General features: G+C 39.8%; 1 protein-coding gene across 2 annotated transcripts in view; it reads right to left on the bottom strand.

The window, feature by feature from the left end:
- rin2a (Ras and Rab interactor 2a) overlaps window positions 1–21,731 on the bottom strand; it is a 66,992-nt gene that overhangs the window by 18,685 nt on the left and 26,576 nt on the right. For both annotated transcript variants that reach the window (XR_004463219.1, XM_026308592.2), the window contains exons 4-7: window positions 15,449–15,659; window positions 14,670–14,775; window positions 9,817–9,889; window positions 7,477–7,568 (exon numbers count right to left, since the gene is read on the bottom strand). Coding sequence is in view for 1 of the 2 variants with exons in the window: in XM_026308592.2 (XP_026164377.1) it covers window positions 7,477–7,568; window positions 9,817–9,889; window positions 14,670–14,775; window positions 15,449–15,659 (482 nt within the window). In the remaining variant the exon portion in view is untranslated. The remainder of the gene's footprint in view (window positions 1–7,476; window positions 7,569–9,816; window positions 9,890–14,669; window positions 14,776–15,448; window positions 15,660–21,731) is intronic.

Below are 21,731 nucleotides of genomic sequence, written 5' to 3'. Positions count from 1 at the left end.
CACGCCTCAGGGCTTTTTTTTTTTTTACACACACCAGATGTGGGATGAAGGAAACACTTCTCAGAATCTGTGAAAGGCTAAGGAATGTGCACAGATCGGTTTGGGTGCAAAAGAGTAATGCCATATTACCAATTCACTTCCCACTGTCTGGAAAAGTATCTCTGTTTTTGAAATAAGGGAATTTTCTAAAAATCCCAGCTGAAAACATGACCTCCATATGACATGCATGTTATATTCTGGTAGCTTAAATGAAGATTCTTCTGCAAAATCTGGAGACTATTCTGACTAAACTACATTTTTACCTTTCCATGAGAAAACAGGAACATTTAATGATATACACTACCCTCTAAAGGTTTAAATACACCCCCAAATTTTCAAGTTCTACAATGTAGGTTTGGTTTCAGTCAAGTTTATTGATGTACAATACTATTTGGAATGCAACATTACTTTATGATAACAATAAAACAACATGAATCTGAATATTACAGTCACTGGATCTTTGATTCCTAATAATACCTACTTTGACTTTGATTACAGCTTTGCAAACTAACCATTCTTGCTGTGAATTTTTCCAAGTATCTTGCTGGAATCTTTCACCAGATTTTCTGCAGACATTGCCAGAGCTGCTGTGCATTTGTTGGCTGGTTCGAACCCTACAATCCAATTTGTCCCAAAGAAGTTCTATGGTTTTGCGGTTGGGTGAGTGAGAAAGCCATAGGATGATTGATGGCACACATCCTTCTCTTTCTAATTAGTTTGTACACAGCTTGGACTTGTGTTTGGGATTGTTGTCTTGCAACAGGATAATTAATTGACTTTCTGAAGCTATAGCATAAGTTGAAAGATGTAATGATACTCATGCTGGTTCAGTTCTCCCTGGATTTTGTGGAGATCTTCAACTTCGCCTGTAGCAAAACACCATCACAGAGTTTTTTATGACGAGTGAGGGCTCTTTGAACTGCACCTACGGATATTGTCTTTTTTTTTTTTTGGTAATTGCTTTAAATGTATAACCCTCATCTAGGGCTGCTCAATTATAGAAAAAATCATAATCACGATTATTTTGTTCATTATTGAAATCATGATTATTTTACACGATTACTCATTGACTTTTGAAATATGTTGCATTTATTGAACAAAACAATGAATTCTCCTTAAAACAAATAATATAAAATATATTCATAGTGGTAAAATAGTGGTGCTGACACCACCGCGTAGCAAATCTTACATATAATATGTTTTTGATCCATGTCCACTTCTTCGAATCCAAACTGTTCCAAAACAATGGAATTGCTTCTACCTCTTTTGTTGACCAAAGACTTCTGCGGCTGCTCTCTTTCCACCATCTTCACATGTTGATTTTTGATTAATTGCAGCTACCTTTCAGAACTATCACTGACCGTTTTTTTTCTCATGAAATTTGTTCATATAATTTTTGAATAATGTATGACAGAATTTGCAAAACCTCAAGACGATCAATGTGGTAGTATAATATGCAAACTATGTTCGTTAGCTGTTTTGTCACAAACTGATCATTAGTGTTTATCATTTCCTGTTTTATTTTGATATTCCAGAGAACTGTTATGTTTTTGTCAACTTACTTCCACATGCAGATTATTTGCCTTGTAAAGTTTGGATCAATTAGTAGAGTGTATATACTTTGGTTTAGACCCTTTCCAGTTGCCAGTTTGTCTGTGCTGTTACGTCTCGTTAAGCCAGCTTTCGAGTCCTGGCATTGGATGGGCTTCTCAAACCCAGGGCCAAAGACTTGTGCGACATGAAGAACAACTGCAACAGATTTGCAAGGAGGTCGTGAAGGTAACTGGGCGACAAGAGGTTATGTTAACTGCCATTAGCAACCAGATTGGACAGCTGGTGAGTAAAGGTTCTGCTGATCAGACAAATATTACCACAGCACCAGCAGTCCTGGTTGCTAGCCAAGTTAGAACTATACCAATCACATTGCAACTGGCTCAACTCAGGCGCTTTTCCAGATTATCAGGAGACTGCCACCCTTCCTTACCCAGTGCAGTATCCATTTTGAACTTAATGCGTATTTGGATGAATAAGCGAAAGTGGCGTTCGTCATATTGCACCTCACTGGTCCGGCAGAGACTTGGGTGGCGATGGAATGGCACAAGAATTCCTGCTCAACATTTGAAAAATTCTCACGGCTCTAATGCTGATTTTTCAAATGGTTACACCAGGCAGAGGAGCAGCTCAAACATTAACTAAAATGAGCTAACACATCTGAATACGCAATAGAATTAAGGACACTAGTGACCGAGTCAGGCTGGGAGGAACTCGCCTTGTTTGACACCCTTTTTCAGGGATTATCACCTCAAGTAAAGGATCATCTAGCATTAGCAGAGTTGCCTTCTGATCTAAACTCCTTAATTGCACTGGTGGTAAGAGTGGTTCAGTGATTACAGGATAACGAGAAGCAGCAGTGCCAAGAGCAGAGTATGAACCTTTTTCAGAATCGGAAACCCAGCCATCAGTATTCCACCCACAGCACACATCCTGACTGCCACATCAGATGATTGGGACTTGAACCGGCGCTCCGACTGATAGGGGCGCCATCTGTTGCCAGGACAGAAAGAGACTCGGAAACCAAATCCTTGCAACTGGGACACGCCCGACTGTCAGGAGTCGAGAGGGAATGAAGGCTTAACCAGGGTCTGTGTTTCTACTGCGGTCAACGAGGTCACCAAGTTACTAATTGCCCACTAAAAGTCGAGGCTCACCAATAACGGAGAGGATATTGGGGAGCCAAACCAAATGCAGCATTAATTTCCTCTCGACCTACCACTTCAGTAACTACCTCTCATTTGTGTTGTAAACAGGTGGTGGTAGACTCTGAAACTGATGCGAACATGATGGACTCTGACCTTGTTTGGCGACTGGCACTGGAATTGGTGTCCATTCCCCAACCTATTGAGGCTACAGCTCTTGATGGTCAGCTCCTGTGGAGAGTCACGCACCACATGGTACCAGCTCAACTAATTTCACCGGATCACCATCATGAACATATTAGTTTCGACGTCATAAACTCCCCTCAGAAACCACTAACGCTGGGATATTCATGGCTCTTGCTACATAAACCCATGGTGGACTGGACAACTGGTCAAATATCTGAATGGGAAAAATATTGTCAAGAAAACTGTTACCAAGTTGCTACCAAGTTCTCTGAGGTGCCTGGGTCCAGGGACAATATTTCAGACTGAATTAAGCTGGCCCCTCTAGGACACTTCAAGGGATTTCTAAGGAGGAAGAGGTTTATCCTAACCACACTAAGGTGCCCCAGTGTTAGATGGACTTAAGGGAGGTTTTCAATAAGGTGAAGGCAACGTCTTTACCACCTCATAGACATCATGATTGTGCCATCGACCTACTACCTGGTAGTGTCCACCCCAAAGGAACTACTCCTTGTCCCAAAAAGAAAGGCAAGCAATGAATGAGTACATTGAGTCCTCATTAAAATCTTGCATAATTAGACCATCCTCCTCTCCAGCAGGAGCGGGGTTCTTTTTTGTAGAGAAAAAGGATACGTCCCTACGCCCATGCATTAATTAAAGGGGTCTTAATCAAATTATGGTAGAGAATACCTATCCACTACCTTTGTTAGCCTCAGCCTTCTCAATTTTCACAAAACTGGATTTACGTAATGCTTACCACTTGGTGCGCATCAAACAAGGAGATGAGTGGAAGACTGCCTTTAACACCACCACAGGTTACTATGAACACACCCAGCCCCTCAGTGTTCATCCTGGGGCTGCTAGGACTGACTTCATGTTGGGCTGGTGGTTCCGGTGGCCATCTGTTTGCTGGGACGTTACGGATTATGTCATGCCGGGTACAGTATGTGCACGACACAAGGCATCCAGGCAGAAACCACCAGGGTTGCTCAGGCCCCTGCCTGTACTGCATTATTTCACTGCTCCTGGTCAGTTGGGAGACTCAATTGTAAATGTCAAACAGGGAGAGGCTCCACCAGAATACCCACAATAGCTATTACAGCTTACAATCATGGTAGCGCATCAAAACAAAACTAGAGCCAAAATGAACATTGAAGACATGAAGACAAGTTTGTTAATTATGCCAAAAACATGGGTGTCTTTTTTAACATATCGTATAAGATATACCACAATAGGGCGGACAATGAAAAGGCACGAAGTCACACTTGATCACACGAGATTCTGTGAAATCTCATGTCTGTGGAATCGCCAGCGTGAAATCATTACTACAGACAGCAGGTGTGTGGTCTGCCAGACAGATCAAATCATCTAGTGTTTGCGTTCTTGGGATTTTAATATTAAAAATCTGTTGAAATTATCTATATGTCTGTGGCCTCCCATGTATTTAAAATCAGTGAAGATTTGAAAACTATCTACTGTGTTCCTGGCCTTAAGGCCAGTACATACTCGGTGAGAACAGAGAAATTTGTTAATTTCTCGAGTTGGTGAAAACAAAAACAAGGTTAGTTCTCAGCAGGACATTTCATACTCCACAAGAAACTCACGTGCAGAACTCCTGGGAAGTCCCTCCAACTGCAGCACGCGTCATGTGCGCTTAGCATTGTGGGAATCTGACAAACCACAATACAGTGACAGAACGGTGACAATGGCAGAGATGGCAGTTTTTGAGTTGATAAAGCAGGAGTAGGTGGAGGAGAACATGTTTGAAGTGGAGGAGGAAGATTTGTTATTAGTTGCTATTGCTGAAGAGATGAAAAAAGATGTGTTATAAAGATTTTTATAATTCCTCACCACCTCTGACATCTGTTCCTCAAATGTCTGACCAATCACACAATAGTTATCAGTCACCAGGTAGCTGGTGAGGTAGCTGACCCGAGGAGACCAGTCCAGAGACGGCAATGCAAGCAAGGCAAGAGGGGAGAGCTCCATTGTTAGGCTTAAAACCCGTGCTAGCCAGCCACCGCTACTGCGCCTCTTGCTAGCTAATGTGCAGTCTCTGGAAAACAAACTGGACAAGCTGAGAGCCAGGATTACAACACAACGGGAAGTAATAGAATGCTGCTCTCTGATTTTCACTGAGACCTGGCTCTCAGAGAAAGTTCCACTGTTCAGCTACAGACTCAACACACTGGGAAGACCGGACTACAGCCCCCAGTAAGGCTAAAGAGGGAGGTGTGTGTGTTCATCAACAACTTGTGGTGGTGAGACATACAGACTCTTTATAAGCACTGTTCGCCAGATGTGGAGTTTCTACTGCTGAAATGTCGCCCCCCATGTGGGCCAACTCTACAGAAGCACTTGGCAAACTCTGACATGACGTCATTAGCGAGCTAGAGACAGCTCACCCTGATGCTGTTTTTATTGTTTTAATCAGTGCAACTTACGGACTGTACTTCTCAAATATCGACAGCATGTGGACATTCCCAGCTACGACAAGAACACACTGGACCATGTTTACAGCAACATACACCGTACATACAGGGCTGCGCCCCACCCCCACTTTAGATACTCAGACCACATCTCTTCATTTCTGTACCCAGCCTACACACACAGACTAAAACAAACAAATGCCAACACCAAACAGGTTAAGCTCTGGACCCCAGAGGCCTGAGGCCATCTTGTAGGACTGTTGTGCTCTGACAGACTGGGATGTGTTTAAAGCAGCAGCCACTCGGGAGGACTATTTTGCCAGCATACAGGATTATGCTGAGTATGTGACTAGGTGGATTAGCACTTGTGTCGATAACATCATATCCACCTTACAAGTCGGGAAGTTTCCCAACCAGAAGCCCTGGATAAACAGTCAGGTATGGCACATGCTACATGCTCGATCTTTTGCATTTAGATCAGGCAATGAGACAGAGTACAAAGTTGCAAAGTATAGACTGAGAAGAGCCATTACAGTGGCCAAGAGGCAGTACAGAGAAATGCTGGACAGTTTCTACTCCACTGCAGGGCCTGCAGCACACCACAAACTACAGGCCGACCACAAGCACCACTATAAGCTCTTCAGACAGCCTGCCAGATGACTTCAACACCTTCTACACCCGCTTCGAGACCTCTAGCATCAGCATTGCTGATGACACCACAGTGATAGGATGGATCACTGGTGGGGATGAAGTAGCCTACAGGAGGGAGGTGGCCAGTCTGGTGACATAGTGTAAGGACAACAATCACCCTCAACACGAACGAAGGAGATGATAGTGGACATGAGGAAAGAGGAGAACTTATCAGCCACAGTTTATTCAGGAGGTTGAAGTGGACAGGGTGTTCAGCTTTAAATAGGTGGGGGTCCATCTCAGTGAGGACATCACCTGGACACCCAACAGCATCCAACTGGTTAAAAAAGCACAACAGTGGCTGTAATTTCTGAGAAGGCTGAAGAAGTTTGGCATGTCATCTAAGATCCTCAGCAACCTCTACAGCTATAGTGTTGAGAGCAACTTGACCAGCTGCTGAAAAGATCACCAGGACTCCACTGCCCTCTCTGCAGGCCACCTACCACCGCAGAGTCTACAGCAGAGCTCCCTCCATCCTTAAGGACTCCACCCAACCCTAACACGGACTGTTCACACTCCTACCCTCAGGCCGGATGTACAGAGTGTGAAATGCAAGACTTCTAGATTAAGGAACTCTTTCTTCCGCTAAGCCATCAGACTTTTAAACAGGTAGCCAGTGGACACAGACTGGCTGAATTGCTTCAAAACAATTTACACATTTCATAATAATAATGTTACTGCTGCTATTATTATCATTAATTTATGACATATAAATTATCTATCTATCTATCTATCTATCTATCTATCTATCTATCTATCTATCTATCTATCTATCTATCCAACCATTATGGTTCTTTTCTTTTTCTTTTTACTTAATTTGCACATCTGTTACTGTTACTGCTCTTAATTTATCATTACCATGGTTCTACTCAGATTTGAACATAAGCCAATACTGCACACTAACTTTGCACTTAGTCTATATTTCTATTTCTTTATTGTTATATGTTTTTATTTTTTTTATTTTTTTTACATAGTACCTTTACTTTGTACTTATGTAGTTTATACTTTATTACTTTTATTTGGCTCTGGCTATTTCACTGTGGACAGCAAAGAAAGAATTTCATTGAACAGGGAAACATGCTTTCCTTATTGTGCATATGACAATAAACGCTTTGAATCTTGAATCTTGAAACATTTGGACAGTAGTGTACATTAGCATACCTGCAGGTTAGCCAACATTTCACATACCACATTCTCATGCTGGATTCTTATTTTGTACGTGTAATCTGCCACATTTATAAATGTTATCTGCCAATTTTGTGGTAGTTCTTTCTAGATCAAAGCAAGTTCTCTCTGCTAATGTGTGCATTTCTATCTGTAATGTGGATTGCTGTCAGTATAATCAATAAACTAATATTTTACTTTCAGTCTGTCATCAGTTCACAAACTTCACCCATGTATGCTTTTTTGTAAATGCATATACAAATAAGAGAACAAACCTGCTCCAAGTTTAGCAATCTCCTCAAGATCTGCAGATGTCCTGGCTGTAGTAATGGCCTCAGGAAGCTTCAGAGTGAAGGGTAACACATCCCTAAGAAAAAGAAAAAAGTTTCAGTGAGTGGTAGAAAGACTATGAAAAAGAAACACAAATGAAAAAAAGAGGGTGGGATTGAAAACCTTTTCCTAAAAGTGTGAGTCACTGAATTGGAAAAGAGGCGCTTGGATTGGCCTGGGTGTGGGTTAGGGTAATAACCGTCTGCTACTCTTCTTCCAGTGGATCTTTTTCAAGATCTTCCAGACTTTCCAATGGTTTCCAAAGGTTTAACCCATTGAAACCTTAGTTATCAAAGCTGAAAATTACACCTACAGAATTCTGAAGAAAACATAAAAACAGGACAGTTTAAATTCAATAATTAACTGCAGTTGGACTATTGTGGGAAGGGTTACCAGAGGAACAAAAAGTTACCAAAAATGCTTTTATACAAAACATTTTATTTTGCATTTTGAGTATTTAGGTAACAATGGTAGGATTCTGAACATATAAATACAGAATTCTAAGCTCTGTTTAAAAGATGAGCTGTAGTTAGTGTTATTAAGTGTAAGTAAATAAGTGCTCTGTGGAATTTCTGACCAATAGTAGCACTGTTTTTTATGAGTGGTTTCCCATTTGGTTGTCTTGTGTAAGCATGAAGATACACAAGCAAGAGCACATCCTGCTAATTCACTAGTTTAAAGGTGGTATCAAATATGCCCATGTAAGTAAGGAAGAAGAAGATTGCTGGATAGGAATCGTGGATTTAAACAATATAGGATTTCAAATAATAAAAGAGTTCTGCAAATCTTTTAGGAAGAAAATAAAGACTTCATGCTTGTTAGACCTTAATGATAAACCCAATGCATTTTGGTAACACAGAATGTAAACATACAAGAAAATGCCACAGACCACACTTAAGGGTTTTTAGCAGAGAATTGATCTCACAATGGTATGAAATAAAATTTAATGAAAATAATCAGCACATTACCCAGCGCGGGGGTTAAAGGTACGATAGGCCATTCTGCAAGAAGAAGCTTGATTTTGAAAGCAGAAAACCAAAGAAATCCCACCCTTTCATTCTGACTTCTTCCCAAAGCCACTTGAACACTGAACACTAATTCAGTTTTTGCCTATTACTAAATATGTTTTTTTGAGCATCCAACTTCTATTTAGTTGTAGATTTGTCAAATACAGTCTTGTTTGTGAATGAAAGCTGCTATGGATACCTTCTTAGCAGTAGCGCAAACTATAAACACAGAGTGGTACCACATTTGCCTGCAAAGCTTTGTGAACTAAGTGTGAGGGCAGAGTGCATGCAAGTAGGAAGTGTGCTGACAGGCAGGTCGCCCATCCAGTGGTTTTGTTCAGCCTGAATAAAATGATTGGTCAGGTGTTTTTGAGCCCTGCTGTTGCTACAGATGATTTTCTTTGTTTATATTGTGAGTGCATTTAATTTAGGTAATCATTGCCATTGTATGAAATTCAAGAATTTGAACAGAGTACAGAAAGTACAAGTACAGAAAAGCTTTTATGTTGTGGAATGACTGTCAATATGCGCAAAGGGAAAAGTTATGCACTAGTCACATATTTAATTGTTAACCATCTCTCCATCTAAAAATGCATCTATGTTTCCTTGTCTAGATAACAGTTAAAAGTAGAACATTTTGTAGAATGTTGTGCCAGCCTTGTCACTTCCTTCTTTGTCTTTCTTATAATGCATAGTCTTGTTGTGTTGTATGAGGACTGACCTTGAACCTTTTCCACCAAGACAACAACATAGCCGTAATGGAGAGGTTTACACACTTCATTTTGGATCAGATGATTGCGTCAACATAGCTGATTTTATTTTAAATATTGATATACTTAAAACTATGAGTGTGTTGCACTTAGCACTCCATTTTACATAAAAACTAAATAATATGTGGTATAAACTGTATATGTACACACAAAACAGCCCATTCAGAAACAATCACTGGATTGCTCTAAAGAAAACATGATGATTCTCAGGCAAGTCCTGGGGTTATATAGTGTCATTTTCCTATGATTTCTAAATGGATTCACAGATGTTTAATTATTGTGGACATGATATACTTAGGATTAATGATAACCTTAAGAAGTGTGAGTCTATAAAGACTCCAAGAAGGGGAATAAAAATTGTGGCTCATGCTTCAAATCTATCTGCACCCCCACCAACTCCACTATGAATATTTCTGATAGGTATTAACATAAATGTGAAAGATGAACCACAGTAGTATGCTTTGCATGTGTTTGTGTAATTAGGAATAATTCCTAAAGATGAACTCACCTGCTGATGCAACAGAAAGCTACCAGCCGAAATAGATCTGCAAAGCTTAGGCCTGATCCCTCTAAAGAAAAAGCTGCAGAAGTAAAGAACAATATGATCAAGACACAACAACCTACAGAAAGTTCTCTGATGAAAAGCACTAGAAGAGACAGCTTAGTTTGCTGATTTCTAGTTCAAGGAAATCTGGTGTCAAATGAATGAACTCGTAAGATCATACAGACTCTCCTTCTATGTATCGTGCATCAACTTATTTAATTTGCAAATTGGTAAGGACGACACAGCGAGAAATATTCACAAATACCAAGGGCGAAATTTCATACTAGTTTAATCTTTGTATTTCCTTAATTAACTTGAATTCCCCTACAGATAAAAGATTCTGTATCACAAGAGTAGAACAAAAGGTAACCACTGCCCCATGTTAACAAATTATTGCTTCATGAGTCTCGAATAGAACAATTCTATTCTTCATAATATCAGTGTTTCAGAGGAGGGACACCTGAATACCTCTTGTTGGTAATCTGAACTAATTGTCATTAGATTTAAATCAAAACAACAGGAGAAGAATGCAGAAAGAGCAAGGGAACAATGTGTTTATACTTGAGAAAAATGAAGGAAGTGAGTCAAATCCAAACATACCGTATGTCTATATTGCAGTAGGCCTACAACTTAAGAGGTCAAATCTCTTCCGAGCTCCTGTTTAAATATTCATTATTCTAAGTGAAATATGTCTTGTCATCTGTTGTTGTCTGTAGTTCATTTGTGTGTGATTTCAACTCAGACCACTGAATTTAGAAAAGTGCAGATCATGTTATTTCTATATGCAAGTGATATGTCTATCAACAACACACTGCTTCTGGGACTTATAGGATCTATCTATTTTTACTGTTTGTGTCACATTAATAAAATGAAAACAATACAAATGGAGTAAGTTCACTAAAATACACATTTTAAGTTCTTATATGGGATAATGACTGAAAAGAAAGATAGGAGCAACTGCTGCCAACCCCAGCCTCTTTAGCCTATGGCAATCTGGCAGGAAGTACTGCATCATCAGGATCTCTTCTATCAGGCTGTCCAAAGGCCTGTTCCCTCAAGCTGTGAGGATCCTCAACTACTTGCACATGCAATTGGTCAACAAAAAACAATATTTTGCTTTTATATTTGCAGAAGCCTTTCAACCACCATATAGAACAATCAATTGATCACATCACACACTGGACAATCAGCTATCAGGGTTTCATTTGCAAACAAAAGTCCCTTTATCAGGGACATCAATCACATACTCTGTGCAACTCACAATAACATTTCTCAGTTAAAAAACACAGGTTCTAACAGGCCACACCACTTTAAACCTCAAGTAACTGATAATAATGAGTCACATACAGAAATAGTTGTTTATTACAACATAATATGCACTGGAATTCAGCGATGCGATTCTACTCTGAGCTCACAAACCCAAATAAATGTGAAGACACTAATGGAAAAATTTAGAATTTTTCTAACAGCCTAATTTTCATAGAGACAACCAGTGAAAGCAGTGCTCTGACTAACTGTTCTACTTTGAAACTCACTTTACCTGTTTGTATGGTCTAGCTTAGCACCACATGCAAATCACACAGTGCACAGTTGGAAAGAAATGTGCAAACAGGTAAGAGGTTCATTCAAGTGTTTTAGACTTTTTTAGGCTTTACCCTATAAATAGACATGTCAGAACAATTCTGGTGATTTTATCAATAGCTAACTAAATACATGCAATAAATGTAGAGCTACTACAAAATAAAGTAAGTAAACAATAAACAGGTGTGTATAAATGTAAATTCATACACGATGTATATACATAACCTCTGTAAACTCTGTCTGAACAAATAGATGCATTAACATTGGCTTCAATCCACTGTCCTGCTTTAGTCACATTAAAGCAGGAAAATATGAATTTCTTATCCATAGCTGATTTATACTTTATGAAAAGTAACTCCTTAATTAACTCCTTAGTTAATTAAAGCCCTGAAGTGATCTGAAGGCAGTAGAAGGAAGTGCTTCATGTTTTATTCTTGAAATGGTGCAAATGCTGCTAGGTCACAATTTAAGATACAGTATGACGTGACCATTTATAATGTAAGATACAGTGCAAAAATTGAAAACCATCAGAATAATGCAAGAGCTACTGCCTTGCATTTCTTATGGCACTGGTGTGATCAAAATAGGGGCCCTAAATACAAGGCTGGTGAGGTGGTGGGATCAGCGGTAGTGCAGCAGCAATACCTGCCTGAATGAATTCAAGGATGCATTTACAGCAGAATCTGACACACTGCTTTTCCAAAATCCTTGCATTGATCAGAACTTTTGATCTCCTAAAATCCACCACCAGCTCCTTAGTCTTGGTGGTGTTCAGGAGAAGGTAGTTCTTTTTGCTCCAGTCAGTGAAGGCCTCCACTAGGTCCCTGTACTCCCCCTCCCATCCATCGTGCACACGTGCCACAACAGCCGTATCATCAGAATACTTCTGAATGTGGCAAGACTCTGAGTTATACCTAAAGTCTGAGGTGTAGACCATGAACAGTCCCCTGTGGAGCCCCAGTGCTGCATTCCAGTGTCCCAGAAACAGATCTCACCCAGCCTGATATACTGCGATCTGAATGTCAAATAGTCCATAGTCCATGACATCAGTGATTGGGCCACCCCCATACATAATATATATAAAATATATTTAATATACACACATAAGTTACTAATAATATTAAAATAGGCTAATGTCTCAAGAAAACTATTTGTTAAACAGATTATTCTTTCCCTAAAAAATGAAACCATAAATTGCTTTTATATGGTCAAATTACTACCATCCATGCCAGTATACTGATGCATGGAAAGAATTTCCTTTGACGCTGACTTATTACTAGAACACACGCATGTATCGTTGATTTGCATGAAGCTTTGTATTCTATGAACTGATAACTGTATTTACAGCAATTGTTTGTGTGTCATTCAGGTGAGAAGAAATATATCACTGACTCTTCCGTATTGCTCTTTTGCCAGCAGTCAGCACAAAGAGACAGCTCTAAGGGTTTCAGTGGGCGGAGAGTCGCATGCAGTACATACTGTCACTGATAAGTATTGGGAAATTCCAATCTGGTATCAACAGAGACATCAGCATGCAGGTATTAGGAGGAGATGCTACACCTTTAGAGTATTCACGTGGTCAAAGCTACAGGAAAATCCCTGTTTTTTCAGGTAAGTGAAAACAGAACAAAAGAAAGAGGAACAGGAAGAAGAATGTCCAATAAAAAGTAAAATCTCCAGTCCAAATAAGCAGATAAAACATACATTATTTTGAGTATATGACACATTAGATAAACATGTAACTCTGTTACAAAACCTAAAGAAACTACAATACATACAGTAGAAGGCATGTGTTTTGCTGGAGGCCTACATATATTTATAATTTAGAGTATAACATTTAGAGTATATTTATGTTATGGTGAGACAGGCCTGGGTGTGTTTACTTTCATATATCAGCTTCATTTCATTGTTGATTGCTTTTAGCCATGTCAGGAGCTTTGCAAGATTACTGCTGATGCAAACCTTTCCTGATGCTGCAGCTTTACATTTAAAGCTTTCAGTGATACTTTCATTAAAGACTGAAGTCCCAGTAGAATGCATGTGTTTCAGCCTTCCACATGAAGCAATTAATATGTCCCAATAGTCAGGTTTCCCTTCAAAATATAGAACTAAATTTAATGATATTTTGGGAAGGAAATCAAATGCAAACCAAGGTGCGTTCCATTTCATTTTATTTCAATGCTGTGAGCTGGGGGCACTGAGATTACCACAGAAGAAAAGGAGCCTACAAGTTAACTTGATTAAAATAGTACCAGTAAAACTTTAATCAAATCATAATGAAAAATATAATGTCTGTTTCATTATTCAGTTCTGAAACCTTGTTGTAATCTCATTGGTCCATACATAGCTGATGTTTTTATCTACTATTATTTTTCATAATTTCTAGTGCAAGTGTAACAAATAAGTCACATGCTCATACATAATGATTTATTCATTTCATCATTTAACTTTGGACTTTGTCACATTTTGTTATTCATAGACCAACTTTTCCGCTGATTCAGCTAAAGGCTTTTTTCAGATTCTTTTAAGCTTGGAAAAACATTCAACTACCACATTTTACTTGTAACTCCTTCTTATATGTTATGGTGATCCAAGACATGTGCACATCAAGTTTATGTAGTGTCCCATTCTCCTTAACACAGCATACAAAAGGCTTACTAAATAGTTGCCTTGATAAAGTATAGGCCAGGTCAGAAAGGTTAGTGACATTGTTTAAGTTGAGTTACAGTTATAATAATAATATATAATAATTGTTTTAATATAAATTAGTTTTTGATTATGAGGAAGTTGTTACTCTATAGCTGTAAGTTTCACTAAAAACCTTCATAATTTGGGAATTTGTAACAAACCTTTTATTTAGAACCCAAATTCTATTCTGTATACAACTCATCAAAAATCTTTAATATAGTCACCTACATCAAACAGGTCTTCATTTTGAAGCAGTCCCTTTTTACTATGCAGCATACCTATATTTGAAGCTAAGTGGCCTTCAGAGGAAACACACCTTTAATAGGTTTTAAAAAACCTTCTGCCATTTGTTCAGCTTGTTCAAAAAGCTGTTCATAGCATTTACTGTATTTTATACAGTAATTGGGTCATGATTCAGGTCTGTATGGTAATAGTTTTCATTGCACTTATTTTCTAATAGATCCTATATTATGTTACTGGAAGAAGAACCCTTATTGCCAGTGGCATGCATTTAAAAAACAAACAGAAACAGGAAAAAACAAACATACCATACTGGCTCTCCTTGACAGGGAAGTCTTTGATGAGAACTGCAGAGTCCATTCGTAGAGATATGACTTTCTTTTGTAGGTCAGGTGTTTTTCTCACCACAAATGTCTGAAGGCCAAAATATCCAATCAGAACATATTTCATACATATTTCATTCATTTTAATGGAAATTTGTGAAGGATTTGTAACATGACAAAGCATGTTAATGTAAATATTTCTTACAATGTGGTTATATTTACCTCTACTTCTATGCTTCATATTTATAGATGAATTCAAAAAAGAAAGTGGAAGATACTTGTTAAAGCTAGAATACAGAGTATTGTATTTTGAGTTTAATTTTAAATAATTTTTGTTTTAGTTTTGAAATAGGTGAGTCAGCCCCAGACAAAGGAAAATATGTAAAAAAAAATGGCTGATGGATACCATGTCTCACCTGTGTCTCTGTAGTAATTGCATGATATGAATCAGCTGTGTGGCTTATGGAGCACACAAGTAAGTTTTCAGTTTGTTGGACAAAGGATAGATAGAGCGGAGTTGAACAGTTTTTTGACCGCATTCTAATTCACCTATTCATAAACGTACAGCCTTCTGGTATTGTTGGCTGTTCAGTACCTGAAACTCTGTTAGAGAATTATGAATTTGAAGCAATGATTTAGTCAAGTGGATTACATTGGTGTTGTAATGTATTCTAATCAGTGCAAGTTTGGTAAACTTTTAAATGAAAATAAAGTGTTAAGTAAGCATTGAAGACATGAAGCCACAGTGGTTGCAGTTTCCTCACCCCAGTTGGTTGGTCCTTCAGTATGCGAGTAGCATCCTGGTGGCTAAGGCCCAACTGTAACCACACAGCATGTGTATGCACCAGTCTGTCCAGAACACTGAGTCGCCGATGGAGGGATTCATAGCCAGAATCTCTTGTTCCCGGTAGGCACACTCTGATTCCAGTACAAGGGGACGCCTGGAGGAAGAGACCTCCCACCTCTTCTTCCAGCCTGAAACCATGGACAAACAAGGGTTACATATTAAAATCTCACTACTGAGTGTTGAAACAACATTCATGAGATGTCAGAAAACTAATATCTGACAAGAACATCTACATTTTTTCATATGTTTTTTTCTTTCAATGTGTACTGGCTCAAGTAGAGTAGTGTACACTAGAGAGGAACTGTTGGCCCTGTCAAAGATTGGACATGGAATAACTCACCCAATCCCGACTATGTTGAGGAGACAGTTTCATGGCTGTAGAGCCGGAGCTAAGCTAAAGACTAAGAGGAACAACAGAAAGTGGAGATACAAGCCTTTTCTGCCCTGTGTGCTCATGGGGAATGTTAACAAGTGTGATGAACTAGTGGCGCTTGTGAGGAGCCAGAGGCTGTACAGGGAGTGCAGTTTGATATGTCTTTCTGAGTCCTGAACGACAACATACCGGACTCATGTGTGGATATACCTGGCTTCACAGCTGTACGAGTGGACAGAGACCCAAGGACGAAAGGTGCAGGAGTTATCCTACTTTTCAATCAGAAATGGATTAAGCCCTGAAATGTGATTGTGAAAGAGATGGTCTGCTGTCTGGACCTTGAACTGGTCTCAGTTGGTTTCCACCCAAACTATGTGCCAAGGGAGATTACATACATAGTCGTAAACATGTAAACGTTGTTTAAAGTGGTGTGAGCCTGAAACATGTGATGTCATATGTGATGCCATTGCTAGGATACAGACCCAGCACCCTGATGCATTCAATGCAGTTACAGGGGATTTCAATCATGAACTCTCTGTCCTCCTGCCTGACTGACTTTGTACAGTATGTGGACTGTCCAACACATGGAGAAAGTACATTAGATCTGTTCTATGCTAATGTCAAAGAAGCCTACAGGGCTGTACCTCTTCCACCACTGATCACAACATGGTCTATCTTCAGCCCACATATAGTCCTTGTGTGCAGAAGCTCCCAATTAGTATTTGTACTCCCAATTAGTACAGTACAATGCTATCCTAACAATAAACCATGGATCACCAGTGACATTAAAGACCTCCTGAACCAGAAATAGAGGGCTTTCCAGGACAGGGAAGCTGAGGAGTATACGTACAACGGGAGCTCAAAAAGACACTGAGGTGAGCTAAGGTGGAGTACAAGAAAAAGTTGGAAAAACAGCTGGAGAACAATAATACCAGGGGGGTATGGACACGGGTAAGGACCATCACTGGCTACAAACTGAACAACTCTACAGCTACTCCCTCCACCACCACAGCAGTTGCTCCCTCCACCTCTGAAGCTCCTCAATACACCTTCAGCTGGAAAAAGACCCGGTGCTGTGGAGGACTTCTTGTCTAATACCAGTGCCCAAAACAGGGCGGCCAGTGGAGCTAAATGACTATAGACCGGTGGCTTTGACATCCCATATCATGAAGACCTTGGGGCGGCTCCTTGTCTATCGCATGAAGCTGCAGGTTGAGGAGGATCTTGATCCCTTTCAGTTTGCCTATCAGAAACACATGGGAGTGGAAGATGCAGTGCTTTACACGCTGCACCGGGCATATGCCTATCTGGATGTGCCTGGTTCATATGTGAGGATTATGTTCTTTGACTGTTCTTTGGGGGTGGCCCCCTCCCTGACGTAATGGATTATGGACTATTTGACATCCAGACCACAGTATGTCAGGCTGGGGAGATGTGTTTCTGGGACACTGGAATGCAGTACTGGGGCTTCACAGGGGACTGTTTTTACTCCTTTTCTGTTCATGGTCTACACAATGAACTTTAGGAGCTACAAGGAGCTGGTGATGGATTTTAGGAGATCAAAAGCACCATGCCAGTCAGTCTGCATTGATGGACAGGAGATAAAGACTGTACAGACCTTCAAGTACCTGGGGGTGGTACTGGACGAAAAACTGGGGTGGTCTACCAATGTGGATGCACATTTTTTGCACATGCAAAAAGGCCAGTTCTGTGCTAGGCAGGGGGCTGGACCCTCTCAGAACTGTGGTGGAGCAGCAGATGTGGAGGAAGCTGCTTTCTATATTGAACAATTATAAAAACCCTCTACATGATATACTTATTAAACAGAGTAGCAGCTGCAGTGGGAGGCTCATCTTACTGCACTGCAGAACTGAGAGTTTGAGGAGATCCTTTGTCTACGTCATGAAGTGCTATGAGAAACGTGTCCTGTCCCATATCAGAAACGTTATCCCCCCTGACCTTGACAAGCACCAGCTTGCCTACCGGGCTAAGAAGATGGCATCTCCATAGCGTCTCCTCGCACTCACCCACTTGGAGAAGCCAAAGAGCTATGTGAAGATGCTCTTTGTAGACTTCAGTTCTGCATTTAATACAGTCACTCTTCACAAGTTGGTCAGCAAACTGAACACTATCGGCCTTGGCTCCTCCCTGTGTTCATGGATCATGGACTTCCTGTCAGCAGACTCTGGCATGCTGAGTAGGCAAACACACCTCCTTCACTCTTATTCTGAACACAGGAATACCACAGGGCTGTGTGCTGAGCCCCATGCTGTTCACTGTGTTCACATACGACTGCAGCCCCATCTGCACTTCAAACTCTATAATCAAATATGCAGACAACACCACAGTCATTGGCCTGATCTCCAATGGGGACGAAACTGCCTACAGGCTGGAAGTGGACCATCTGATCGAGTGGTGTAAAGACAGTGACCTGGTCATTAACACCTCTAAAACCAAAGAGATGGTCATAGACTTCAGGAGATCTAAGCTCCTTAGAAAAGAACATCTCCTGTTCTGGGTTTTGGGTTTTCTTCCCAATTAGTTTCCTTTTTCCGATTAGAGACCAATCGGGCAATGAAGAATACTGGTTTCTCCTCATCACTAAGTTTTGTTTGCAGTGTTTGAGTTCAGTTGTTCATAGGGGTTTAAGTCGGGGTTGTTTGTTTTGTCAGTGTTGAAATTGACATTGGCATTAACTTAAACTCAGGAAGATTACAGGCCTCGGCTTTACATCTATCAATGGATGGGTCTTAATACCCCTTTTAAGACAGCCATATTAAGATTTTTTACAGAAATATAGACTTTGCCATTATTCAAGAATCACATATGCTCTCCAGTGATGTGGGTCATTTTACCATATGTTTTACCATAGTATTGCTAGCTCATTGACAACAGCAAAAACTAAAGGGATCATAGTGGTTTGTAAATGTAACTTAAAATTTGATCTATATTTTTGCTATCACAAAAATAGATTTAAATGGGACACACATTGCTTTGATTTCTGGTTACGCTCCAAATTTATTTGATCCAGAATTTTACAATCGCTTAACCCACGCTGTACTGGATTTGGTGGATTATGAGTTTATTTTGGTTGGCTGATTTCAATCCAGTATGGCTGATGTGGTCCACAGCAACATGGACCAAAGTTTAGCCACTCGGGCATTGTGGCAGTGGGCTAGTGATACAGGCATGGTTGACATCTGGCGAAAAATGTATTCTCACTGAAGGATTACTCGTTTGTCTTTGGAGGACACAAATCATTCTTGAGATTGGACTTTTTGCTTGTGTTGAGTGGATTATTTTGTTAAGTCCATGATGCGGTGTACATACCGGTTGCTTAGTCTGACCACAGACCTATTTAATGGTAAGCCTCCCTCTTCTCAGGCCCCAATAAGGTACTTTTGTGAGATGACGTGTATCTTTTACACGATGAAAATGATAAATAAAAAACTGTTTAAAAATTTTTTTAAATAATTCGAGGGACTCAATGAAGGCTCAGTGTCTGACCCCAGGATACTGTGGGAGGCAGTGAAGGTCTTTATTAGATCAAATGCCACCCCCTATGCAACTTAGAGGAAAAAGGAGCGTGTCGAGAAGCTGACAGTATTAGAGCGGAAACTTGCCTCTCTCTCATCGCTGCACAAAAGATAGAGTGACCAAATACACCTTCAAAAGAAACTGATGAAGAAACAGATTAACACAATTTTAAGGCAGCGTTTAGAATTCATTATGCATAAAACAAGACAAATGTATTATATTCAATCTGCCAGACACAGCCACTTACTGGCTTTAAGACTGAAGTCTGAAAAGCACTTCTCTGATATTTTCTGCGTCAGAACTGAAGACAGTTGTTGTGAATGCTACTTTTGATTCCTTTTATCTGTCACTATGCAGCACAGAAGGTTTTGTTCAATCAGTATTTGATGAATTTTTTGGCTCTATACAATAACCTTGTCTCTCAGGCATTGAATTACCTAAACTAGAGCATGCTTTTACCTTGCAGGAGTGTGAGATGGTACTAAGGGAGATGAACAGGAGTCCTGATGGGATAGCCCCAGAGGTCTATCGGAATTTCTGGGCTCTATTTGGTACAGTCTTGTTAAACATAATCCAGTTTTCAGTTATAGCGGGCAGCTTCCACAGACATGTAAATTCTGCATTATTAACCCTGCTCCTTAAGAAAGGCAAGGACCCTGTGGAATGTTCTAGATACAGGCCAATCTCATTGCTGAATGCGGACATCAAAATTTATGCAAAGGTATTAGCCAGGTGAGTGCAGAGGTATATCACAAAATTAGTACACTATGATCATTTGTGACATCAAGACTGGCTTCAGATAATGTTTGAAGGTTGATACATGTGATTGATAAAGTTCAAAACTCCAATTCAGCTGCTGCTGTACTGTTTGAACACTATGAAAGATTTTAGTCTTGAGTGGCCATTTCTCCGGTCCTTGCTCGAACATACATACTTCAGTCCCTTATTTATGAACGTGAATAAAGTGCTTTATAAGAATCAGTCAGCTGCAGTGATTACGGGTAGAACTTGTTTGTTGTATTTTCGAGGGTTGCCCCTTGAACCTATTGCTGTTTGCTCTGTCACTAGAGCCCTTGGCACAAGCCATTTGTTCGTCGCCGATGTTCATACCTATCTCTATTAATGACACCCATCATTGTATTTCTCTGTGTGCAGATGACATTCTGCTGTATATTAGCAACCCAAAAAACTTTATGCCTGGTCTGGTCTGGAAAATCCGGTCTGATAGTGAGAGACGGCATCCATCCCACTTTGAATGGTGCGGCTCTCATCTCTAGAAATCTGGCCAAGTTTATTAGCCAACCTAAAGCCTGACAATCCAGAGTGGGGACCGGGACGCAGAGACTCAGTCTAAAACGCCTCTCTGCAGTTTCCTTAGAGCCGTCACCCCCCTCAAACCACATAGAGATTGTGTCTGCCCCTCGAACATATAAATCAGATGTTAACAGAAGAGGAGATATTCATAAAAACCTAATAAAAATTAGGTTTTTATGAATATAGGTAAAACTTGCACTGTTCTGATTGAACAGAAAAACAGAACAGTCATGTGGATTATTAAATATCAGGTCTCTTACATCTAAAACTCTGTTAGTAAATGATTTGATAACTGATCACCAAAATGACTTACTTCGTCTTACTGAAACCTGGCTACAGCAGGATGAATATGTCACTCTGAATGAATCAACCCCCCTCAGTCATAAAAATTGTCATTTTCCTCGAAGCACAGGTCGAGGTGGAGGAGTAGCTGAAATCTTCCACTCAAACTTATTAAAGTTTCATCCTCAGAACAATCATAACTCATTTGAGAGCCTCACTCTTAGTTTCTCACATCCAAACTGGAAAACACCAAAACCAGTTCTACTTGTCATTATGTACCGTCCACCTGTCCCTTACGCAGAGTTTTTAACTGAATTTCTAGACGTCCTGTCTGATTTAGTGCTTAGTTCAGATAAAGTCATTATAGTGGGAGATTTTAACATTCATGTAGATGTTGAAAATAATAGTCTCAGCACTGCATTTAATTCTATATTAGACTCAATTGGTTTCACTCAAAATGTTAACAAGCCCACCCACTGTTTCAATCACACCCTTGATCTTGTTCTCACCTATGGCATCAAAATTGAACATTTAATAGTTTTTCCCCAAAATCTTATTTTGTCAGATCATTCTTTAATAACTTTTGAATTTAAGATGATGGATCATGCAGCATTTAGAAGAAAATTCCACTACGGCAGATGTTTATCTGACAATGCTGTTAATAAATTTAAGAAAATTATTCCATTTTTATTTA

This window comes from Mastacembelus armatus, chromosome 15, assembly GCF_900324485.2.
Source record: "Mastacembelus armatus chromosome 15, fMasArm1.2, whole genome shotgun sequence".
Taxonomy (NCBI): domain Eukaryota; kingdom Metazoa; phylum Chordata; class Actinopteri; order Synbranchiformes; family Mastacembelidae; genus Mastacembelus; species Mastacembelus armatus.
This window is presented reverse-complemented; position numbering and strand designations above follow the sequence as displayed.